The sequence below is a fragment of the Panthera pardus genome, unplaced genomic scaffold (assembly GCF_024362965.1).
Source record: "Panthera pardus isolate Hobbes unplaced genomic scaffold, ASM2436296v1 HiC_scaffold_2, whole genome shotgun sequence".
NCBI lineage: Eukaryota > Metazoa > Chordata > Mammalia > Carnivora > Felidae > Panthera > Panthera pardus.
Window position 1 is genome coordinate 67,319,208 of NW_026526765.1, and position 21,262 is coordinate 67,340,469.

Here is a 21,262-nt window from a genome sequence, read left to right on the forward strand (position 1 = left end):
TAAGCATTTAAGTTTGGATACTATATCCGTTTATTTGTATCAGCTTTTTACAGATGCATATTTTTGTACTTTTTGCAATAGTAATAGGTGGGTGGTTTAAAAACCATTTGTTTTATCATTAACTTTTCTTCATTATGAAGAAAAATACATGTATGTTGTAGAAAATGTAAAAATGGGAAAATTATGAATAAATAAAAACTGTGCATAACCTCCCTAACCATAGATAAGAACTGGTAACATTCTGATATATTTGATCTTCTCTTTTTTTCCTGTGTTCATGAACACATAGATGTGTACCTACTTAGATACCAATAGTTGTCCTACTGTTACATAATTCTCAATCCTATTTTTTATTTTATATTTTCTTGGGTGTTTAAAAGTTCTTAGTATAATTTTTTTAAGTTTATTTATTTCTAGAGAGAGTGAGCAAGTGTGTGCATGGGGCAGGGGCAGAGAAAGGGAGAGAGAGAATCCCAAGCAGTCTCTGCACTGTCAGCGCAGAGCCTGGTGTGGGGCTTGATTCCAGGAACCACAAGATAATGGCTTGAGCTGAAATCAAGTCAGACGCTGAGCTGACTGAGCCCCCGGGGGGGCCCCATGAGTGTAATTTTTAAAACAACTTTATTGAGGTACCTTTAACATATAAAAATTATGTAAATTTAAGGTGCACAGTTGAATGTTTCAATATATGAGCCGGGCAAGGTGGCACCCGCCTGTAGTCCCAGCTACTCAGGAGGCTGAGGCAGGAGGATTGCTTGAGCCGAGGAGTTCTGGGCTGTAGTGCACTATGCCCACTGGGTGTCCGCACTAAGTTCGGCATCAATATGGTGACCTCCCGGGAGCACGGGACCACCAGGTTGCCTAAGGAGGGGTGAACCAACCCAGGTCAGAAACGGAGCAGGTCAAAACTCCCGTGCTGATCAATATATGTATATATCATAAAAAGATCATCACAATCAAGTTAAATAACTTGTCTGTCACCTCTGCATAATTGCGTGCATGCGTGTATGTGTGTGTGTGTGTGTGTGTGTGTGTCTGTGTGTGTTTGCATGTTATCATTAACTGTAGACACCATGCTGTTCATTAGATCCCCAGAACTCATTCATCTAGCATAACTGAAACTTTGTACCCTTTGGCCAACATCTCCTCATTTCTCCCTCCCAGATTCCCTGGCAACCACCATTTTACTCTCTGCATCTATGTATGTGACTATTTTAGATTCCATATATAAGTGAGATCAGGCAGTATTAGTTTTTCTCTGTGTCTGGCTTATTTCACCTTGCATAGTGTTCTGCAGGTTCATCCATGTTGTCTCAAATGAGAAGGCTTCTTTCTTTTTTATGGCTGAATAATATTCCTGTGTGTGTGTGTGTGTGTGTGATGTGATGTGATGTGATATATATAGATAGTATCCATTAGTTCACTGATGGACACTTACATTGCTTCCATATCTTAGCTATTATGATTAATGCTGCAATGAAGATGGGAGAGCACATACATCCCCGAGATCGTCATTTCATTTCCTTTGGATAAATACACAGTAGTGGGATTGCTGGATCATGTTATAATTCTCTTTTTAATTTTCTGAGGATTTACATACTGTTTTCCATAATGGCTGAACCAATTTACATTCCTAGCAACAGTATACAAGGGTTCCCTTTTGTCCATATCCTCACCAACACTTTTGTCCTATTGCTAATTGCCATTCTTATAGGCATCTGGTGATATCTCATGGTTTTGATTTGCATTTCCCTGATGATTAGTGATGTTGAGTATCTTTTCATGTGTCTGTTGGGCATTTGTATGTCTTCTTTAGAAAAATGTCTATTCTGGTCCTTTGCCCATTTTTAAATTGGGTGGTTTGTTTTTTGCTATTGACTTGTAGGGGTTCCTCATGTATTTTGGGTATTAACCCCTTATTGAATATGCAGTTTGCAAATATTTTTGGTGAGTGTAATTTTTAATAGTTGTATGATATTACACTTCTACTTTGACTAATTTTTAATATGAAATTTAACTTTTCTTATTTTAGCTGGACCTCCATATACTTTGTATTTTGGTATTAAATTCTATGCTGAAGATCCGTGTAAGCTTAAAGAAGAAATAACCAGGTATAGTATTGACTTTGCTTTTGAACAATTCATGTATGGCATATACAGAGGGCTTTATTTAATACAAACTGGGGTCAAACATTTGGATGTGTGTCTACCTTGTTTTGTAATGCATCTCCACTGAGAGTTAAATTTAAACTAGCATTGCATGAGGAAGATCAGTGTCTGATGATAGATGTGTGTGAACAATGGCATGAACCCGGGTGACATGATGATAGATTTTGCATCTGCTGTGATGGGATATTTCTGTATCATTATTGTGAAGACTGCATTTGGCCTTTGTAGTCAGTAGCCGTTTGAACTGTGTAAAAGAAGGATATTTTGATACTCCGTTTGCATATGTAAATACAAATTTGAAGAGCCAGTTATTTCTCTTTATTTGGTTATAGCTTAAATGTGAGTTGTCCAGGGCTTTTGTTTATCTCCACAGGAAATGAAAAGATAATTGCTTTCAGTATAAAGGACAAAAACAACAACAACAACAGCAGGGTTTCACAGTGTATTCTTTCACCTTTGTCATCAAATATTTTATTTCAGTTATGGCAGAATTTCCAGTTGGTATTGATTATATTATTAAAAATAGTCCATGCCAACATTTGAAAGTGGCTTATAAAGAGCAGGCAGTAGTGTTAGGTTTTCACTGAACTCCACTAGACTGTATGTGGTAGCAAACAAAAGCATTTTCCCTGACTTAACTCTAAGTGGTCAGCTTTCTTAGTGAACCCGTATCACTGGCTCAAGGAAAGCTGAATGCATTGTTCAAAACCTTGGAAATTGTGTCTTTGATAACGAAGGTGGTCTGTGGTTTTGTTCCTATTCCATCCTTTCGTGGTTTTCCTTAGATTCTTTTGTCTTGATTCTGGACTGCACTCAGAAGAGTGAGAAAAGAGGAGGCGAAGTGGACCTTTCCTGTGCTTCTCTGGAGTGCTGTAATTAGGCCTCATTTTTAGAACTGTGCCAAGCTTCATTCACATCTTCCATCTCCACTTTATAAAGGACCACTTTTAAAGGAGGGCTGTCCTGTGAGGCCTTCCAGGAGCACACCTCTATGGGGGAAGGGCCGTTGTGTTGGGAAGGAATTAAGGAGAGGGGTCATATTTACATTAGAGCTTTGTGAATAATCTTTGCAGTTGAGGGATTTCTGAGTTATGGGCTCATGGGGAAACTGAGTCCAAGTGGTAAACACACACAAAGGCACACACACACCCATGTTTGTAACTTATTAGGAAATTGCAAGGAAATAACATTTTATGAAAATACCAGGAAAGTCCTTCATTTTGAGGTTGTCAGTAACTTCTCTGTGCCTCACTTTCCTCAACTGTAAATTTGGAGATCTACCTGTCTCATAAGGTTTTGTAAGCATGAAATGGTGTACTAAAAATAATGTAAAGCTTGTGTTAGTTGGCTGCGTTTGGTCAGCAAGTGCTTGATAAATGGTAGCACTTACTATTTCATTCTCTCCTCGCTCCAGCAGGTCAGTGGAGTTACATCTTGAGTGAGGGTTGGGTTCCAAAAGATACTCGATTTATTATTCATAAGGAGAGAAATGGGTGTTTTAGAATGCATTATTTTAAACCTGTTCACCTAATATTAGGAACAGAAATTTCCCTTCAGAATCCACTACCAGCTCGTGAGCAGAATGTACAGATTTGTGGGTAACGTACAACCTCACGACATATTCCCTGCAATCTTCTTTTCCTCACATATTAGACCAGATCATGTAGCTAAGAACCAGATTACAGAGTTGGCTTCCAGCTAGTAGCCATGACCTAAAATAATTTATTTTTATTGCCCAGAGCATATAGTTGAGCTTAGGTAAGTTTAATATGACTCAATATGATATCACTACATACTGATTTTTAGAATGTCCTGAAGATTAAGTCATTAATTTGCATGAATAGGTTCATTTAAATGGATAGGCATCATGGACCTTACAAAGGGAGTCAATTGCATGAGATGATTTTGGCAAAAGTGAAACTAAAACCCAAACCCCAAATCTCCCAATATATGCTATTAAAGGAAAAGTATACTTAGGTCAGCATTTGCAAGTTGAACATTTATCTTGCTTCAATTCTCTGGAAAACTCTTCCAGCCTACTGTGTATTGGCTCTTGGGTTGTTCGTAAGTTTTGACATGAAAATTAATGCTATCTAAAGTCTCTTCTCTTCATCGGCTCTTTAGATAATTTGTGTCCTCATGGTACCTGTTAAGCTTATTTTTAATTCTGATTCAAAATATTACAACAGCCTTCCACATATTCTGGATCATTTATAGCTCTGTATCCCCTGCACACTTGATAAGCATAACACACATTTTGGTTAAGAAGACAGGCTTTGGAATTAGATAGGCTGAGGTTTGCGTCCTTGCTCTGCCACTCACTAACTGTAAATTTGAGAAAACCATGTAACCTTTTAAAGTCTCCGTTTTCTCATCTGCAAAAACGAATTAAAGTATTTTTTCAAGAAGACAATGAAAGGAATATATAAGATGATACACAGGCCAAGTACTGACCCTAACACAAAAATATAATGTTCCATAGATGATAGGGGTAGTTGAAGTAAAAATAATGATAAGTACTTTATGTTTTCAAATTATTGATTAAGAAATTAGGGAGGAAAAGACCAGCTTGGATTGGAGCCCTGAGATGGGTCTTCCAGCTTAAAGTCAGTCCACTAGTCACAACTTTCTGGGTATAGTTGTTCATTTAATTATGAATCCTCCTACGTCTGCCCTCTTGCCTACATTTCTTGAATTTGTGTGTAAGGACAGAACTCACTCATTCAGCTACCATCATTTAATAACTACATGGAGCACTGTGTCCAGTGCCCTCAGTACCAAGGAGATTCAGTAGTGACCCAAGAGAGAATTTCAGTCTTGCAGAGAGGGAGGACAGAGAGACTGTCTACTGCTTTGCTGGACGACCCTATCTGTGATGTCGCTGGAAGCTTTCTGAACCTTCAAGGATCTAAGAACAGTTTCTAAAAAAGAAAACAATGTTCCAAATGACTCGTTCATAATGGACACTCTTTAACTTCTAAACATAGGTATTTGGGGGCGCCTAGGTGGCTCAGTCGGTTGAGCGTCCGGCTTCGGCTCAGGTCATGATCTCATGGTTTGTGAGTTCGAGCCCCGTGTCGGGTTCTGTGCTGACAGCTCTGAGCCTGGAGCCTATTTCGGAATCTGTGTCTCCCTCTTTCTGCTCTTCCCCTGCTTGTGCTCTCTCTCTTTCTCTCTCTCGAAAATAAACATTAAAAATTTTTTTTAACATAGGTATTTGATTTTTTAATTTTGTTTTGTAATGTTTTAGAGCAGCCTTTGGAGACTGACATTAAGCTTATTTTTTTTAATTTTATTATTTTAATATGGAAATTCCTATTTTTCACTTTGTGAAGATTAGTTTGTTTTGGCTTCTTTACCAGCTGAATGGCCTGCAGCTACATGTTCATGTCCAGAGTTTCTGTCTCCTCTAAGTGAGGATAAGGGTTTTCGATACAACACAGTTGAGACAAGGGTCACATTTTGGGATGGATGCAAAAGAAATCTGTGAACCTTAAAGGATTATACAAATGTAAGGTGATATTATTGCTACTTGTTCCTGTATTGTAATCATCAGTTTTATACTTTTGAGATGAAAGTGTTATTCCTGATTTTGCCACTTTTTCTTGAGAATCAATGTGTGCTTCCTCTACTATTTTTCTCCTTATTAAGCAATACATGCCATTTTCCCCTGCAATGTTCAATATTTTGTGTATCATAAACATTTCCCTCTGTCCTTCACAGTGAAGTTTTATCTGAAATGATTAGGCTCCTATCACATGCTAGGTTCCCTCTGTGTGGGAGGCAGAAAACAATCCTGCTTCCCTGTAGGTAGCTACTCTCCTCTTAGATTCTTCAGTGTCAGATTTACCTGGCACTGAAATCAGACTTCTCCCTGTCCCCAGATTGCTGTTTTCTCACCGGGTCCTAAGTCGCTGGAAGGGGCGCTTCAGGCGTGTTGGTGTAAGCATCTTTGGCCACTGAATTTCAGGGAACCTTGTGTTTGGGTTCTGGAAAGAATGGGGTGTCTCTGCCCCTTCTTGAAGCAAACCTTTGATACTTGCTAAATTGTTAATGGTGCTCAACAGCTTGTACATCGTTGGTGTCAGCTCAGCTCTTTGCAGTGAATGTCAGATAAGCAGAAAACCGTGAAGCCGATATTTTAAGCCCTTCACTTGTGTTGTACTGGGTGTAGTGGGGTAACTGTGGACAGGGTGGAAGACCCAGCTTTTTTACCCCAGGGCTCATGATCTAGCTTGGAAGACAGTGTGTGTACACCAAGATATAAATTTACATGAAAATATAACCAATACCTGCTTTAAGAAGCCTCTTTGCACCAGAATGCCTGGAAAGCTTCCTTATTAAGTGGATCATCTTTAATGAGTGTTCCATTTTTCTCCAATAGGGGTATAGTATAACCAGGGTCACAGTAGAGTTGATCATCAAAACCCTCACACTTTGGAGAATGATGAGAAGAGCTGTTAATAGTTATACATGTATAACAGGCATAAAGAAGATCTGTCCTAGGCAAACTGGCATGCAGTTTCCCCCTAATTAAAACCACAGATAAAAAGGATTCAAGCATCCAATCATAGCCTGAAGCAGAGTAACAGAGGGAAAGACTCACCAACTCTAAATTTGTGATTTAAATAAAATATTAAATGTACACTAAGTCCCATAAAATCGACAAAATAAGTTATATGCAGTTAGTTAAAAATAGGCCCTGACATAATGATAAAATATTTGTTTAGTATATGAAAATATGATTCTACTGTCTCATGAATTTGTCTTATAAAAAACTGATATGATGCTTGCTGTGATAAAGATTAAGCAAATTCTTAATTAAAAATAGTTTACTTGTCTTTTGATTTTAGTGGATTTTTCTTTAATGCAATGACTTAAAGATCTGTGGTATCTTTAAAAGGCAGGCTGTCCAGAGAAGTTTGAACAGATGTCCTTTTTTCTTTTTCTTTGTGAATTTCTCAGAGACAGCAAAGAGTGTTCAGTTTTTTCCATTTCAGCCATCTGTCTACCTATTCATTTGTATATCTATCCATCAAGTCAACATTTATTGAGCAATTACTATGTGCCAGACCTATATACTGAGACTACAGTCACTGATGGGATATGGTCCATTTCTTTGTATCTGTTTGTCTTTCTCTCAGTTTCAGTTCTTTGTGTTTTCATCCCCCTCTGTTTCTCTTTCCTTTTCTCTTTGAAGCAAACTCTTGTGGGATTAGGTTCCTCTGTTTCTGTATTTGGCAAGCGATTTGACTGTTCAGTCAGATGTTATAAAAGTCTTAATAGAACAAGACAAATATGCATCTGTGACCCATTTCCTTAAAAAAAAAACACTTCAGGAAAAGAAATTCCAAGTTAACAATAGAGAGAGTGTAGCTAAATAAATGTTAATTTCCAACAAGCAGTAGTAATTCTAGCAAAATGTGTCTTCAGTGTATAACCTTTTGTATTTAAGTTCTGCTAATAGTACTTTACTCTGCTTTTTTCTTCCTCAAGGGGAGGATAGATGATTATAACAAAGTGGATGTGATATCCAAGATGAGCATTCAGGGCATGGGGAGTAGTTAAGTAGGGCTAGAAAAGTAAACGCAAGTTAGGGAGTAGAGATAGTCATTGGTTAATGGCAAGAAATTTTGGCTCAAGAAGCACAAGTCTTCCGAGGATTTTTTTTAAACTGGTTGTAGTTTATTTTTCTCTTGGTGCAAGCCACCGGGTTGCAGAGTGTCAGGAAGGCTCGAGTGTGGCTTGGAGAGTAAAGAGTGGGGTTCTCTCAACTTCCTTTTTGCTGTTTTGCTGTAGAAGAACCCAACCACTTTTGCTGGCTGCAGCTTGCCTAGTAGTGGGTAGCAGAGGGGAGGGAAGGGCTCTGATGAGCCCAGCACCTCCTGAACCCTGCTGGCTGCTGGTGGCCACCCAGGACTGGGGCCCGATGTTGGCCTTGTCAGGCTGGCCACCAGGTTGCCTCCTCCTGGCTTCCAGAGTCAGGTCACAGGTATTGGTGCCGCTGGAGGCCTGAGGGAGATTCTGAGCATTCTGGGGACTCCCAACACTGTAGCCATGGACTGGAGGGTGGACTTGGTGAAAAAGAAGCTTGCCTACCAGGATTTGGGTTGGCGTTGGGGAGACCCGGGTGGTGAGGCGTGGCTTCTCCAGGATGCCCTGCATTTCCCAGGAGCTGTTATTGGACATGGAACCTTGGTGGCACCGGAAATAATCGTGGATGGCCAGGAGGGAGCCATTGGAGGGGATGACTGCTGTGCTGTCACTTGTGGGCCTGTGGAAACCAGTGCAGCCACCTCTTGTGGGCCTTGGTGCATGATCACCAGTGGCAGGGGTGCAGATGGGGACCCTAGGCCATAGAGCCCATTTGCAAAGGAGACTGAGGCAGGCCCCTCCAAGACCGAGGCCTGCATGTCACAAACTCTCTTAAGGATCTGAATTTTATTCTGAAAGCAAAATGAAATTTTTTAAAGGTCTTATTTTTTCCAGGGAATGATATGATCCTATTTTTCTGTTAAGAATTTCATCTATTTTTCGGGAAGGTTGTTTGGAAGGGACATAAGTGTGAATGTTGGCAGAGCACTGAAGGTTTCAGAAATCCGGTGGATAGTGACCTGAAGTGGATTCCAAAAGACAACAGATTTAGTGACTGAATGCACATGCCAGGGTTGCACATTGTTGGTAGGTTTCTCTTACTTGGATATATGGAGACTGTGGTGCTGTTTACTAAAATGGGAATTCAGGAAACACAAGGTGTTAAGAACATTATCCCTTAAGCTTGTGGATGCAGTCAAACTTGGTCCAGTCTTCTAGAAATAATCAGAGTAGTATCTAACATTTGGATTCCCTCACTATGGCCTTTGGTTGTGAGCATTTGGAGAAAAGAAACTTAACACAGCTGACTTTTATAATTCATTTCCTTTGCCCTTTTCCTGCCCTTCCCAGTGACATCAAGAGTTGGCTTGCAAAGAAAGAGAAATTACAAAGGACACAGCCTGGTGCATGAGTGTGTGAATGCATGCTGCATTGTAGGTAATGGTGGCTGAGGACGGTGTTGATGGTTCATTGTATTGGTTCATGTATCTCTGGCTTCTCTCACCCTCACTCCACAGGCAGAAAGACTGGATGGGGGAGAGAAGGAGGGAAGCCAGCCAAAGTTGCATAGCATCCTGATTAAGAGGTTCTAGAGTCGTATTGCCTGGGTTCTAGTTCTGGCTCTGCTGCTTAACTAGTTGTGACATCTTGGATGAGACACTTGACTTCATCTCTTTGTGTCTATTAGTTACTTCATTCTGCAAAATGGAGACAATCATAGTACTGGCCCTATTTTAAAGTCTTAACATAAATTACTGTATGTAAAACACTTAGAACGAGTTACTATATTAACAGTATTTGGGACAGTGGGTGGCACTATTCTAACGGGTTCTTTTAGGCAAATGGAATGAACAAAGCCATAGATAATGGGCATGAGAATTGATGGAATTGCACCATAATGACCTTTTTATCCTGTACCCATGGTTTTAGACCCTGTAGGTAACACATCGTAAAGGTTGTTCCTGCCAGTAAGACCGTGTCATAGTTGTAGTGGCAGTGGCATTAATGAGAATGGTGAGAGTAGCTTTTATGTAACTTCCACATTGACCTCGTGAGGTGTAGACACTTCGCTGTCCCAGCTCTGCAGGTGCAGAGACTGGCTGTTGGAGAGGGTCAGTAGCTGCCCAGATGAATACTGGAGCCGGGAAGCAATCCATCCAGTCTCACTTGAGAGCCTACACTTTTGAGCCACTACCCTGTATTGCTTATGTGTGTTTAAATAGTTCCTGTTCACTCAACAGCCCCCTCATAAAAGCACAGAAGTGGCTTTATTTTCCTTCAAGGTGATTGGCTGTTGCTGTGATTATCAGAGGCTGAAACTTCAGGTCTGGGTAGTGTAAGATATCATTAATCTCTTTTTTCCATTTCTCTTTTAGATATCAGTTTTTCTTGCAGGTGAAGCAAGATGTCCTTCAGGGCCGGCTGCCCTGCCCTGTCAACATCGCTGCTCAGCTGGGAGCATATGCCATCCAGTGTAGGTTCCACTAAAGCATATTGAGAAAAAAAATGTGAATGTTTCTTTTTAAGCAAGTTTAGGTACTAAAGTTCTTCTTATCAAGTGATATTTTCCTAAAAAAATATTTAGTCAAAATTCAAGTTTTAATCAGTGTCCTCTCAGAAGAGCTAAAAGTGAAACCAGTTACATATCCCTTGTAATAGGTCACATTGGAGTTTTAGTCACAGGAACAGCATTGATTCTTAATTAGGTGGAGTGTCTGAAAAGCCCTTCTAGTCTACATCCCACCTGAGTTTTATTGATCCCCCAAGCTGTTTTGTCTCAGAGATCACATTGCTCCCAGGCAGCTGTTGTGAAGATTCCATGTGGTCAGATGCCAGTGACCGTTCAGGGTGTGGCACACATGTGTCACTCATTGCGCTTCAGCTCTTGGCATCAATATGGCAACCATGTGGGGGCAGCTCCACACTGCATTGTCATTTTGGAGGCTGAGGATGTTTCCACTTACAAATACTGAGTCCTTTCTAAGAATGAAGCCAGGGATGGGGGCAATGAGACAGCATTTTCCTTGCCTTTATGGCATTTCCAGTTCAGAGATGGTGTGGAAAAAAAATGTCCTAGGAAAAATGGCACATAGTTGAACTGGGTTGGACTTGGAAGGTGGATTAACATAGGGAGGAAAACTTTAATAAATGTAATATGATGAGCTTCTGGTTTGATTTTGCTTCTTTGTATAAACTAATATACAGCATTATGTTAAATTTCCCTGACCGCTGTTTGGGGCATATACATTTTGATTCATATGCTCTTGATGCCTTTTTCTGAGAGGATATGTTGACATCATCATTGTTTTTTGCCTCTAGCTTTTCTAATATATGCACAATAAATTCTATTTATGCCATTTTATTTCATGCAACCTGGTAAGAATAATTGAAATGAAAATGATAATTATAGTCTTTCCGAAAGCAAAAATACAGAACTTATGTTCTTAAGACAAGATTTTATTTATACCGTTCATATATACTCACCAGTCATTTTTTATTAAAATTAGTTATGTATGAATTTATTAATAAGACATTTGAAGAAATTTTTTTGGCATTATAGGAATATTTTTGAGTATTTTTAGGAATATTGTTCTAAAGTGGAAAAAAATACAATTTGTTTTTTAGCTGAGCTTGGAGATTACGACCCATATAAGCATACTGCAGGTTATGTGTCAGAGTACCGGTTTGTTCCTGATCAGAAGGAAGAACTTGAAGAAGCCATAGAAAGGATTCATAAAACTTTAATGTAAGAATCACATTTTATTAACTATAGTCAACATGCTGTACATTAGATCCCCAATACTTCATTTTATAACCAAAAGTTTATATTCTTTAGTCAGCATCTCGCCATGTCCCCCATCCCCAGTCCCTGGCAACCACCATTGTAGTCTTTGTTTCTATGAGGTTGGCTTTATCAGATTCCACTTCAAATGCTCTCGTAGTGTTTGTCTTTCTCTGTCGTATTTCACTTTGAGTAATGCCCTCAAGAACCATCAATATACTTGAGAGTTGCTAAGAGAGTAGATCTTAAATGTTCTTACCACACGAGAAAGAAATGTAATCATGTGACAAAATGAGGGTGTTAGCTAACCCTATGTTGGTAGTCATTTTGCAATATATAAGTGTATCAAATCAATACATTGTACTCCTTAAAGTTGCACAGTGTTGTATATTGTATTTGATATACAACCAAAGCTAGAAAAAAAATCATGTCTTATGTTACATCATCCATTAAGTATCATCTTTTGCTCTGGTAGTCTTAAGACAAGTTTCTAGAATGATAAATTCTTCACATATGCCTTGAACATTCTAGTATTTTTTTCTTTTAAGTTTTTTTTTTACTGCTTATAACACTAAAATGCTCATAGAAAACCCAAGTAACTTTAAAAATGTAAAGGAGAGAGTAAATTTCAAAACCTAACGTCAATGTATTTTTGATTAATGGCCTTCCAGACCTCTCTTTATGCATAAATTCACATAAAGAAAATTTATTTTGTATAGATTTATGTATGTATGATTTAACATTAACGGAATCATTCTGTATATATTGTTATTTTGCAATTTGCTATTTTTTCAGTCATCAGTACCTTGTGAAATTTATTCTTCTAGTTATAAGTATATTTTAAAACCACAAAAGCCTTAATGTATTCTGGATTGGGTCTGTCTTAAAGGTGTAAATTCTTTACAGTTATAAGCAAAGTCCTATTCAGTCTACAGCAATGAATCTGGAAATCATGATGACACCTTGGAGGGTATTATGTTAACACCACATGCACTTCTGAGAATATACACACTCCCCTAGTAGGATTTTCAATTAATGGCCTGCAGCATTGAAGTTATAATTTAATTATAGTTATTTTGGTTAAATCCTCTATACTGATTAATTTTGCTTTATTCCCTCTTATGTAACATTCCCTCTTGAATTTGCTTGGTTTCAGATCTATTATAGTTAAGAAAAAAAAAGTAGAATTAATCTGGTCAACAAAAAATGTTTGCCTAAAGGATCTGTTTCAGTGAGTAGCAGCAGAAGTCAATTGCTGAATTGTAATCAGAGAAACCAGGCTTTCCATCTTGTATTAGCATGCACCAGAATGCTCTTAAGCCTGATTATAGAGTCCTTCATTTTAAGGTTTCCCTGAAGTGGATGCTAAGAGAGTGCCTCTTATAACATTATGAAGGGCAGTGTGTTTGGCACATTCTGAGAATACTAATTCCAGGAGTTTCAAAGTACAATTACATTTTTGAAATTATCAAGGAGCTTTGGGTAAAGGGCCTTACATGTTTTATGTGATGGTATTGACAGTGTGACTGTTATTTCTAAGAGAATAAAGCTTGATCAAGATTTAGTAGCTTTCTTGTGTCTAATTTGTCATGAACATTCTTTATAGATTTCAAAATTGAGGTGTATTGCTGGATTTTCCAGGGTACCATGGCTGAAACTTTGGATGCATCAAAGCAGGATTTATTAATTAAAAAAATTCATAGCTCCTTTTGTTAACTAAAAATCTGTCTCTCTTACACACACACACACACACACACACACACACACACACACACACACACACAGAGTTCCACTCATCCATGGAGATTCCAGGCAGATGCTCACACTCATTAGGAATGAATACCATTTATGTAATTATCACCAATGAAGATTTTGGGATGATTTCTATACTTTGTATTAAGAAAATGACAAGTATTCTTACAATTTATAAATATTAATGTATTTTCAAACTACATACGTAGTCAGGAGATGCTGAGTTAGGTGTTGGGGAGAGACCCCAGTTAGGTGTTGGGGAGCCCATTCTCTTCTCCCTGCCCACTACTATTCTCCTTTTCCTCCTCATGGAGAGCTGCTGGTGCATGGAGACGTTTTACTCTTTGTAAAGGATATATTCTTTAATTCAAGTGCTTATATTCTGAATCTCTTTGAGGGTTTCTGAAACAGAATTTTTAATATATGCTGGGACATTGGGATTGGCTATAATGAGCAAAAACAGATTTGGTAAATGAAATTAACTTAATACAAGTTTCACCTCAGAGTGTAAAATTTTGTCACCAAGAAGGCAAGGGACTTCTTCAAATACTAAGACTTAAGTTTGCATTAGGACAAAGGATTATTTATTTCTCCAGTGAATATGGTGAAGCTGGTTCTCATATCCTGTAAGTGCAGTACCTATTAGTAAAGTAAGGCTCTTTGTTTTTATGCTGGGTGTAGGGGTCAGGCTCCTTCTGAAGCAGAGCTGAATTACTTGAGGACTGCTAAATCTCTGGAGATGTATGGCGTTGACCTCCATCCCGTCTATGTGAGTAACATTTAATTAATACGAGATATTTTAAGCTGATGACATTTTTCTTAAAAAGTCACCGAAACTCCCAAAGGAAAGCTGTAGTCCTGTTGTTTAGCAAGCAGATGATACTTTCTCATCTGTTTTTCAAACACAAAGCATCTCTTGCATGGATTAAACCCTAATGAGTTTTGCTTAAAAGTCTGTGATTATATTTCCATGTGTAGAAAACAATTAACTGGGCTTGAAAACACAATCTGGATAACAGCTCCATAGGGCTTAGCTAAACGTCAAAACAATTTAAAATTGGTCTATAATTGATTGTATGAGACAGAAAACAGGAGGATTTTCCAAAAATAGATTTTATGACCGAAAAGCATTTGTGAAATCCCTTACCAGAAAAGTAGCCTTTAGGCACCAGTGTAGGTGCAGGTGTTGATGGTTCTATGTTGGATGTACAGGTTCTCTCAATATTAGGGTTACTGCTTACTATAGTTATCACTACTGCATTAGAAATGGTTTTGCAAATTTTCTTTAGTGGCCGATGAACACTGGCTGAATATAGACAGAGTTTATACTAAATCTGTGTTGAGTGTTCTGGAGCCATGTCTTAACCTTGAAACCATTTCTCAAAGGTTACCAATTGACAGTTTTTTGCCTGTGAGGTTGAAATGCCATTGCCTTTCATTTTGTAAGAGTTGAGTTAGCAATAGTCCAAATTTGATGATTTGAGAAAATGAGCCAGGTGCCTTATTCTTTACACAAAATGAATTGCTCAAGATTTTCTATAGACAAGGTCAATTAAATTATGGAATGTGATTTTTAAGGAACCCTGATTAAACTTACCATAATGCAATTAACTCATTTATGGATTCATTTTGCAATATTCGTTTGCTCGTCAGAGTTTCCTAAACCAAGAAATCTTCTCGTTTTCTTCGTAAAAAGTTAGAAGCACCTCTGGGTATACTGTTAGTATGGCAATAAAAGTTACATGTTTGGGTCAAGTAGTAGTTTCTTGATATTTTAGATTCCAATCTCATTACATCATTACATGCTCTATACTACTGTCATTTAAGAACACCTCTAAAACTTAGTGGAATAGTTACTGTTTTCCCTTCTAGCCACATTAATCATGTTGAGCTTTTAGTTTTTTAAGAAACATATAGCAAGTGTGTAAAAGAGAGAATCTTCTGAAAAATGGCTCTGCTTTTGTGTAATGCTTATCCTAATTCATATACACTTTTTTTGTGGATGGTAGGAGTTTATGGCAAATGAGCTGGATTCAGTAGAATCTTCCATACATTCCTCTAAAATTGAATTTTCAGAACTGAAAGTGGGCAACAGCTGGGATTCTGCAAAAATACATGAGTTGTCTTATATTCTTGGGAGTATGACTTTACAGGCTGTTATTTGACCTTAGAGTAGAAATACAATTCATACAGACGTATGCATGTCCTTCATTACCCACAGTGTTTGTGACTTTGTCATTTCAGAATCTCATTTTCTTAATTAGGATTTATCATCTCCTGGAAATTGAGGGTCTTCAGTCTTTACCAGAAGAGATGTATTTTTAACTCTTTTGAGTAGTAAAGTCACAAATGGAAGTAGGAGGGAGCATGATAGAAACATCAGAAAATCCAGGTGTGTGCCTGAAGGCAGCTGCCTGAACTCAACTTTCTGGAGAAGGGTGGTGGAAAGCCAGGTTTCATGATTATCTACATATAAGAATAAGATCGAGATGAGCCAACCCTTGGGAAGGAACTCTTGATAGAAGCCAGTGGTTCTCAATCCTTGGCTGCACAGGAGAAATCACCTGGAGTATTTATGTATTTTTGATTCCTAGGCCCCTTCATTACAGATTCTGATTTAACTGGTTTTGGTAGCACCTGGGCATCAGCATGTTAAGCTGCACAGGTGATTTCAGTTAATGTGCAGCCAGGGTTGAACTGCACTGTAGGTGCAGTGTGGGGTGAGTCGATCAGTGGCCTGATTGGTAGTCCAGGTTCTTTTAATGAACTGAAGTTCTAAGTATGAATATACTAAGAAAAATTTTCATTAAAAAAATGAAAAAAAATGAGCAGCAAGCTAGCTATTACCATAGCTTAGCTAGCTTTCTAAATTGATGTCTTTGACAAACTGGACCCAATATTAATACAACATATTATGTTTGTATGGCCAATTACAGTTTGACAAGGAGCTGTGACATGAATACATTCATGGGTAATAGGCATATGCTTGTTTTTGCAGGGAGAAAACAAATCTGAGTATTTCTTAGGATTAACTCCAGTTGGTGTTGTTGTCTACAAGAATAAAAAGCAAGTGGGGAAGTATTTCTGGTAAGTATAACTTGAGGGCAGAGTTAGTATTAAAATTATACGCTGTATATACTAGGCTTATGGGGCTTACTTGTCAGTGAAAACAGGTACGTTTCCAGTGGTTGATAAATAAATGAGTAAAACTGGGTATACATTTTCTCCCAGTGCATCTTAGTGTGTATTTTCTCTGTAAATTTTAGGTACTGTGATTCTGGACTCTCTTGTCCATGCAAATTATGTGTAGTAGGATTTCCTATCCATTCCAGTGTATGCTGGTGGGCTGTGGGCCCAGGACTACTTTGAGTTCTAACTCTAAATGCGGGAGGCATTTGGAGGGCCTGGGAGCCTGTAGCCCTACACTGTGTCTGGGAAGGCAGACTGCTGAGACTTTGGGGATTCCAAGCTTGTCTGTATCTACTGGAGAAGTACAGGAGAATGAAAATGGAATTTTATTTAGGAAAGTGTCCAGAGCAAATGACATACAGGGAACTGTCTACAATTACTGGAGCAGTATATACAGAAACTGAAACGAGCCAGTCTGTTCCCACTGGATACTTCTCTGAATTTCTGAAAGATTAATTCTTAAAAACTACACCACCACCGCCATCTGCTTTGTTTTTCAGGCCACGGGTTACAAAGGTTCACTTCAAGGAGACACAGTTTGAGCTCAGAGTACTGGGAAAAGATGTAAGTTTTTGTTGACTGCTCAGCTTCCCTTAACTGAGGAGAGAAGTCTTATCTGCTCGTTGAGAACTTAAAAATCATTGTGAAATAAAACTGCCATGTTTCTTCAGCTGCAGCCACATGGAACCAGGTTAATGGACTCATGTGCACAACTTCTTCTCAAGGAAGGGAAAGGGAAGTGAGTAGAAATGAACGAGTTGATTATAGAGGAGTGTCATTTTAGTTTTAGCAAAAAGAGAAGAAAACCCTTTCTAGGGCACAAGAGAGAAGAGGAGGTGATGATCATTATTAGAGTAGTTTGCTTCGAAGTACTGTCTATGAAGGTAGGATTCATCTCCTCAGAAGCGTGCAACCTACATATAGGATAAAGAGTGTCCTCATTTTGTCCCAGGGTAAATTAAACAACCTGTAGGGAGTAACACTTCTATTCTCTCTGGCATGGTGGATAAGCCAGAAGGGAAATTCTGATGCTTTCAAAGGAGAATGTAAGGCAAGGGTGCAAAAATATCTTTGCCCTGCAAGCTGGCAGTGTCCTCCAGGATTGTTTGGGTCACGGGCACAGTATTTAGCAGAGTCTGGAGGTAGCTTTTAAGCAGTGGGGCCAAAAAAGGCAAGAATGTGAAAGCTTCCTTTTAATCTACCTGTGAAAAGGGTGCTCCCTTGAAGTGCGATTACTCTAATTTGTATTTATGGGATAAGTTAGTGGAAATACGATGTACGAGAACCATCCTTCTGTCTCTTTGGTAGTAATTTTATGTAGACCCAAACCCTGAGTGGATGCATTGAATGGATTTTCTGAGGAGATTCTTTTGTAAAAATGAGGCAAAGAAAACCTGCGCTTCTGCATCTGCACGTTGAGACACGGGAAAGGAGTGGCTGCTGCCTCAGGTGCAGCACGGTACCAGGCAAGTCCTCCCACATAGCAGGTGCCTGCTCAGGATTTGTTGAACAATCTGTGAACGGATGGACTGAGATTACATACTGTCAAATCAGAAAGCCTGATTTTTCTAGAAAAATACAGCAGTCCTTCCCTGAACTGTGTGACATGCTGCCATTTATTGATAAAATTAAAATTGGATTTTGAAATGAGTTTTAACTTGTAAGGAGGGAAATTCCAGATTAGATAAAAAAAAAATGATAGTCCCAACACCTCATCATAGTTCTTAGCAGCCTAGTTTTCTTCAGTTCCTGATTAGACGCATCAGTGATAAAAGATGTGCTGTGAGATTGAATTAAAGTCATCCCCAAAGTAGAACAGCTAATTGGATAGTAGGGCTACGTGATTTTTTTCCCTGTCCTGCCACTGGTTTCACAAGAACTAATGCAAGGAATAAAGTCTGTTCAATACGTTGAAAATAATGTTTCACGTTTTTAAGAAGAATATTATAAAATAATAAGACTTTCTGTGGAAGCATTACTATTATTTAGAGTCATTTTTCCCCCTCATACCTGTTATTTTCGTGAGTGAGGTCCTTTGGTCAACTACTTTTATGTTATTATTAGAGTGCCTTAAAATGTCTTCTGCCTCAGGATAAACATTTGTCAAAGTGTCAGCTAACTTGAACTTCTTACTTCTTAGATTTTTTCATTATTAGGTGAAAACAAAACAACAAAATTAATAGTTTTCATGTTATTTTTTTAATGGCAGTGTCATGGTGTGACCTTGTTTCCTCCCAACCCCGCTTTGCCTCAGTCCATTCTGCAGCTTTGAAAAGGAGTGGGTGTGGGGCACCTGGGTGGCTCAGTGGGTTGAGTGTCCAACTTTGGCTCAGGTCATGATCTTGCAGTTCGTGAGTTTGAGCCCCACATCGGGCTCGTTGCTGTCAGTGCGGAGCCCACTTCAGATCCTCTGTCTCTCTCTCTCTGAAAAAATAAATAAACATTAAAAAAAAAAGAAAGAAAAGAAGAGGAGTGGGTGTTTGGGTGTCGCCTGAGGCACTGCGTGCTTCTGGTTCATTAGCCTAATGTCACCAATCTCTTACAGTGAAGCAGGTCACGTAACTCAGGCTTGAATCACAGGGATTTTTTTTTTTAATAGGACATTAATTTAACCAAAGCACTCCTTTTCCTGAGCGTTCTTGCTTTGCAGTCTTTCTTCCCTCTCCACCTGGGTATGTCTGTGAGGAATGATTTACATAATGGTGGAATTAAGCTGATTATTATGGAGACCTAACTGTAATCATAGATTATATATAAAAACCCCATGAAACCCGTCACCTGGAACAGTAATCACAACCAGCTCGCAAAATGGTTGAAATGCTTATTCTGGTTTTCTGCTCCACTGGTCCAGTCAGAGAGACTTAACTCAGTATGTTCAGCGCTCTTAGGGCCAAATTCAGACATTCAGTTCCCAAAAGATCAGCAATGTCCTACAGATAAAAGATTTTTCCTGTTGTCACACTATGCCACTAACACTGTCCAACTCCACTTTTTAATATTAACAGTGTCTACCAAAGCACATTATCATATCTTAATAAATATAATGTGCTAACACATAGTATTTATTCATACATTTCTTTGCATCCATAAATAACAGTCTCATCTTTCTCAGATATAACCTTAGTGAGTTCACTGATTCAGATTTGAGAGAGGAACAAACACTGGTTTTGTAAAACTAAAACTAAAGTCTGGTTTTGTAAAAATTTAGTCCTCTGACAGATTCAGCAGGTAATTATAAATACTTCTGTGGATTAGTTAAGCTTCCAAATAGGTACTATGGCTTAAATAATACCTCTCAGAAAAATAAAAACTTTAAGTATAAAGGTCTTCCATGATGATTGTAGAAAATCTGGGAAATATACTGTAAAGAAGAAAATGAAAATTACCTCTTAAAATTCAGAGGTAATGATTATTATTTCAGTGCAAGCCCTTTCAGATTTTGCTCTGTTAGCATGAATGTGTAATATACATATATATACACATATATATGTGTCATCCCCTACGTGGTTCTATACGTGGGTTTTATACTTAATTTCATATCATAAGCATTTTTCCTTTTATTTCATTTTTTCATATGTGCCTACACAGTGTTTGATAATGTGTTTTACTGTTTTATGTGCTTGACCTTTTTTTTCTTAATGTCGTGGATCAATGTTTTCCTCCTATTGTATCTTATAAATGTGTTCTGCTGGTAGAGGTGAAAGCTGTGGAATTTTATTTTTATCTCAAATCTGGCTGTTTTGCTGAATTCTTGTGTGTTAGCCAAGAGTTCTTAATTTTATTCTCATAAATTTTTGTAGGTATATAATTTTGTTGCTTGCAAATAAAAATAATTTATTTGCTCCTTTCTGTTATTTATGTTTCATATTGTATAGTGTTGGTCGTAACTTACAGAAGAGTGTTAAGTGATCTAGTAATATAAAGCACCTTTGATTGGTTTCTGATTTCAGTGAAAATACCACTGTTCCACCACTTATGTGTTAGCTCTTGGTTTTAAGAACATGTGTTTATTATGAGAAGTTTAAATTTTTTTAAGTCTATTATCAAATGGTTGCTGTTTACTGAATTCCTTGAGGGCAAAGATTGTTGCTTGTTCACCCATTGACCACCTAGTGTTTATTTTCAAAATCTAGACAAGGAGCACCTGGCTGCCTCATTTGGTAGATCATGTGACTCTTGATCTTGAGGTTGTGAGTTTGAGCCCCACATTGGGTATAGAGATTACTTAAAATCTGAATAAAATATTATATTATATTATATTATATTATATTATATTATATTATATTAAGTTATATTATATTAAGTTATATTATATTAAGTTATATTAAGTTATATTAAGTTATATTAAGTTATATTATATTATATTATATTATATTATATATAATCTAAATGAGAGAGGTTAGTGGCTCAGACCAGGGTAGCAACATTCAAGGTGCTGAGAAGCTGTTGGATTCTGGATTTAGCTACATGGTTGTGTAAATGTGAGGAGGTATGAGAGGAGTACTGGCGACTTACAAGTGTTTGGCCTGAAAGGCAGGAAGAATGGAGCTGCCATCCACTGAAGTAATGGGGGCTTTGCATAGAGCAGGTTTGGGGAGGAAGGTTAAGACTTCCTTTTTTAATATATTGTATCTGAGATATCTGTTAGACATCTAAGTGGAGACGTTTAATAAGTGGGTTCTATAAGTCTGGAGTTTGGGACCAAAGTTTGGGGAGAATATTAAAATTTAAGAATCATTGACATATCCTGGTATTCAGAGCCAGGAGACTATATGAG

General features: G+C 38.1%; 1 protein-coding gene across 6 annotated transcripts in view; it reads left to right on the top strand.

Annotated features, from left to right (window-relative positions):
* Positions 1-21,262, top strand: part of EPB41L4A (erythrocyte membrane protein band 4.1 like 4A) — a 252,054-nt gene that overhangs the window by 142,091 nt on the left and 88,701 nt on the right. For all 6 annotated transcript variants that reach the window (XM_019450505.2, XM_019450508.2, XM_019450506.2 and 3 more), the window contains 6 exons: positions 2,033-2,111; positions 10,139-10,236; positions 11,388-11,508; positions 13,978-14,065; positions 16,295-16,383; positions 16,986-17,049. In XM_019450505.2, coding sequence (XP_019306050.2) covers positions 2,033-2,111; positions 10,139-10,236; positions 11,388-11,508; positions 13,978-14,065; positions 16,295-16,383; positions 16,986-17,049 — 539 coding nt within the window. The remainder of the gene's footprint in view (positions 1-2,032; positions 2,112-10,138; positions 10,237-11,387; positions 11,509-13,977; positions 14,066-16,294; positions 16,384-16,985; positions 17,050-21,262) is intronic.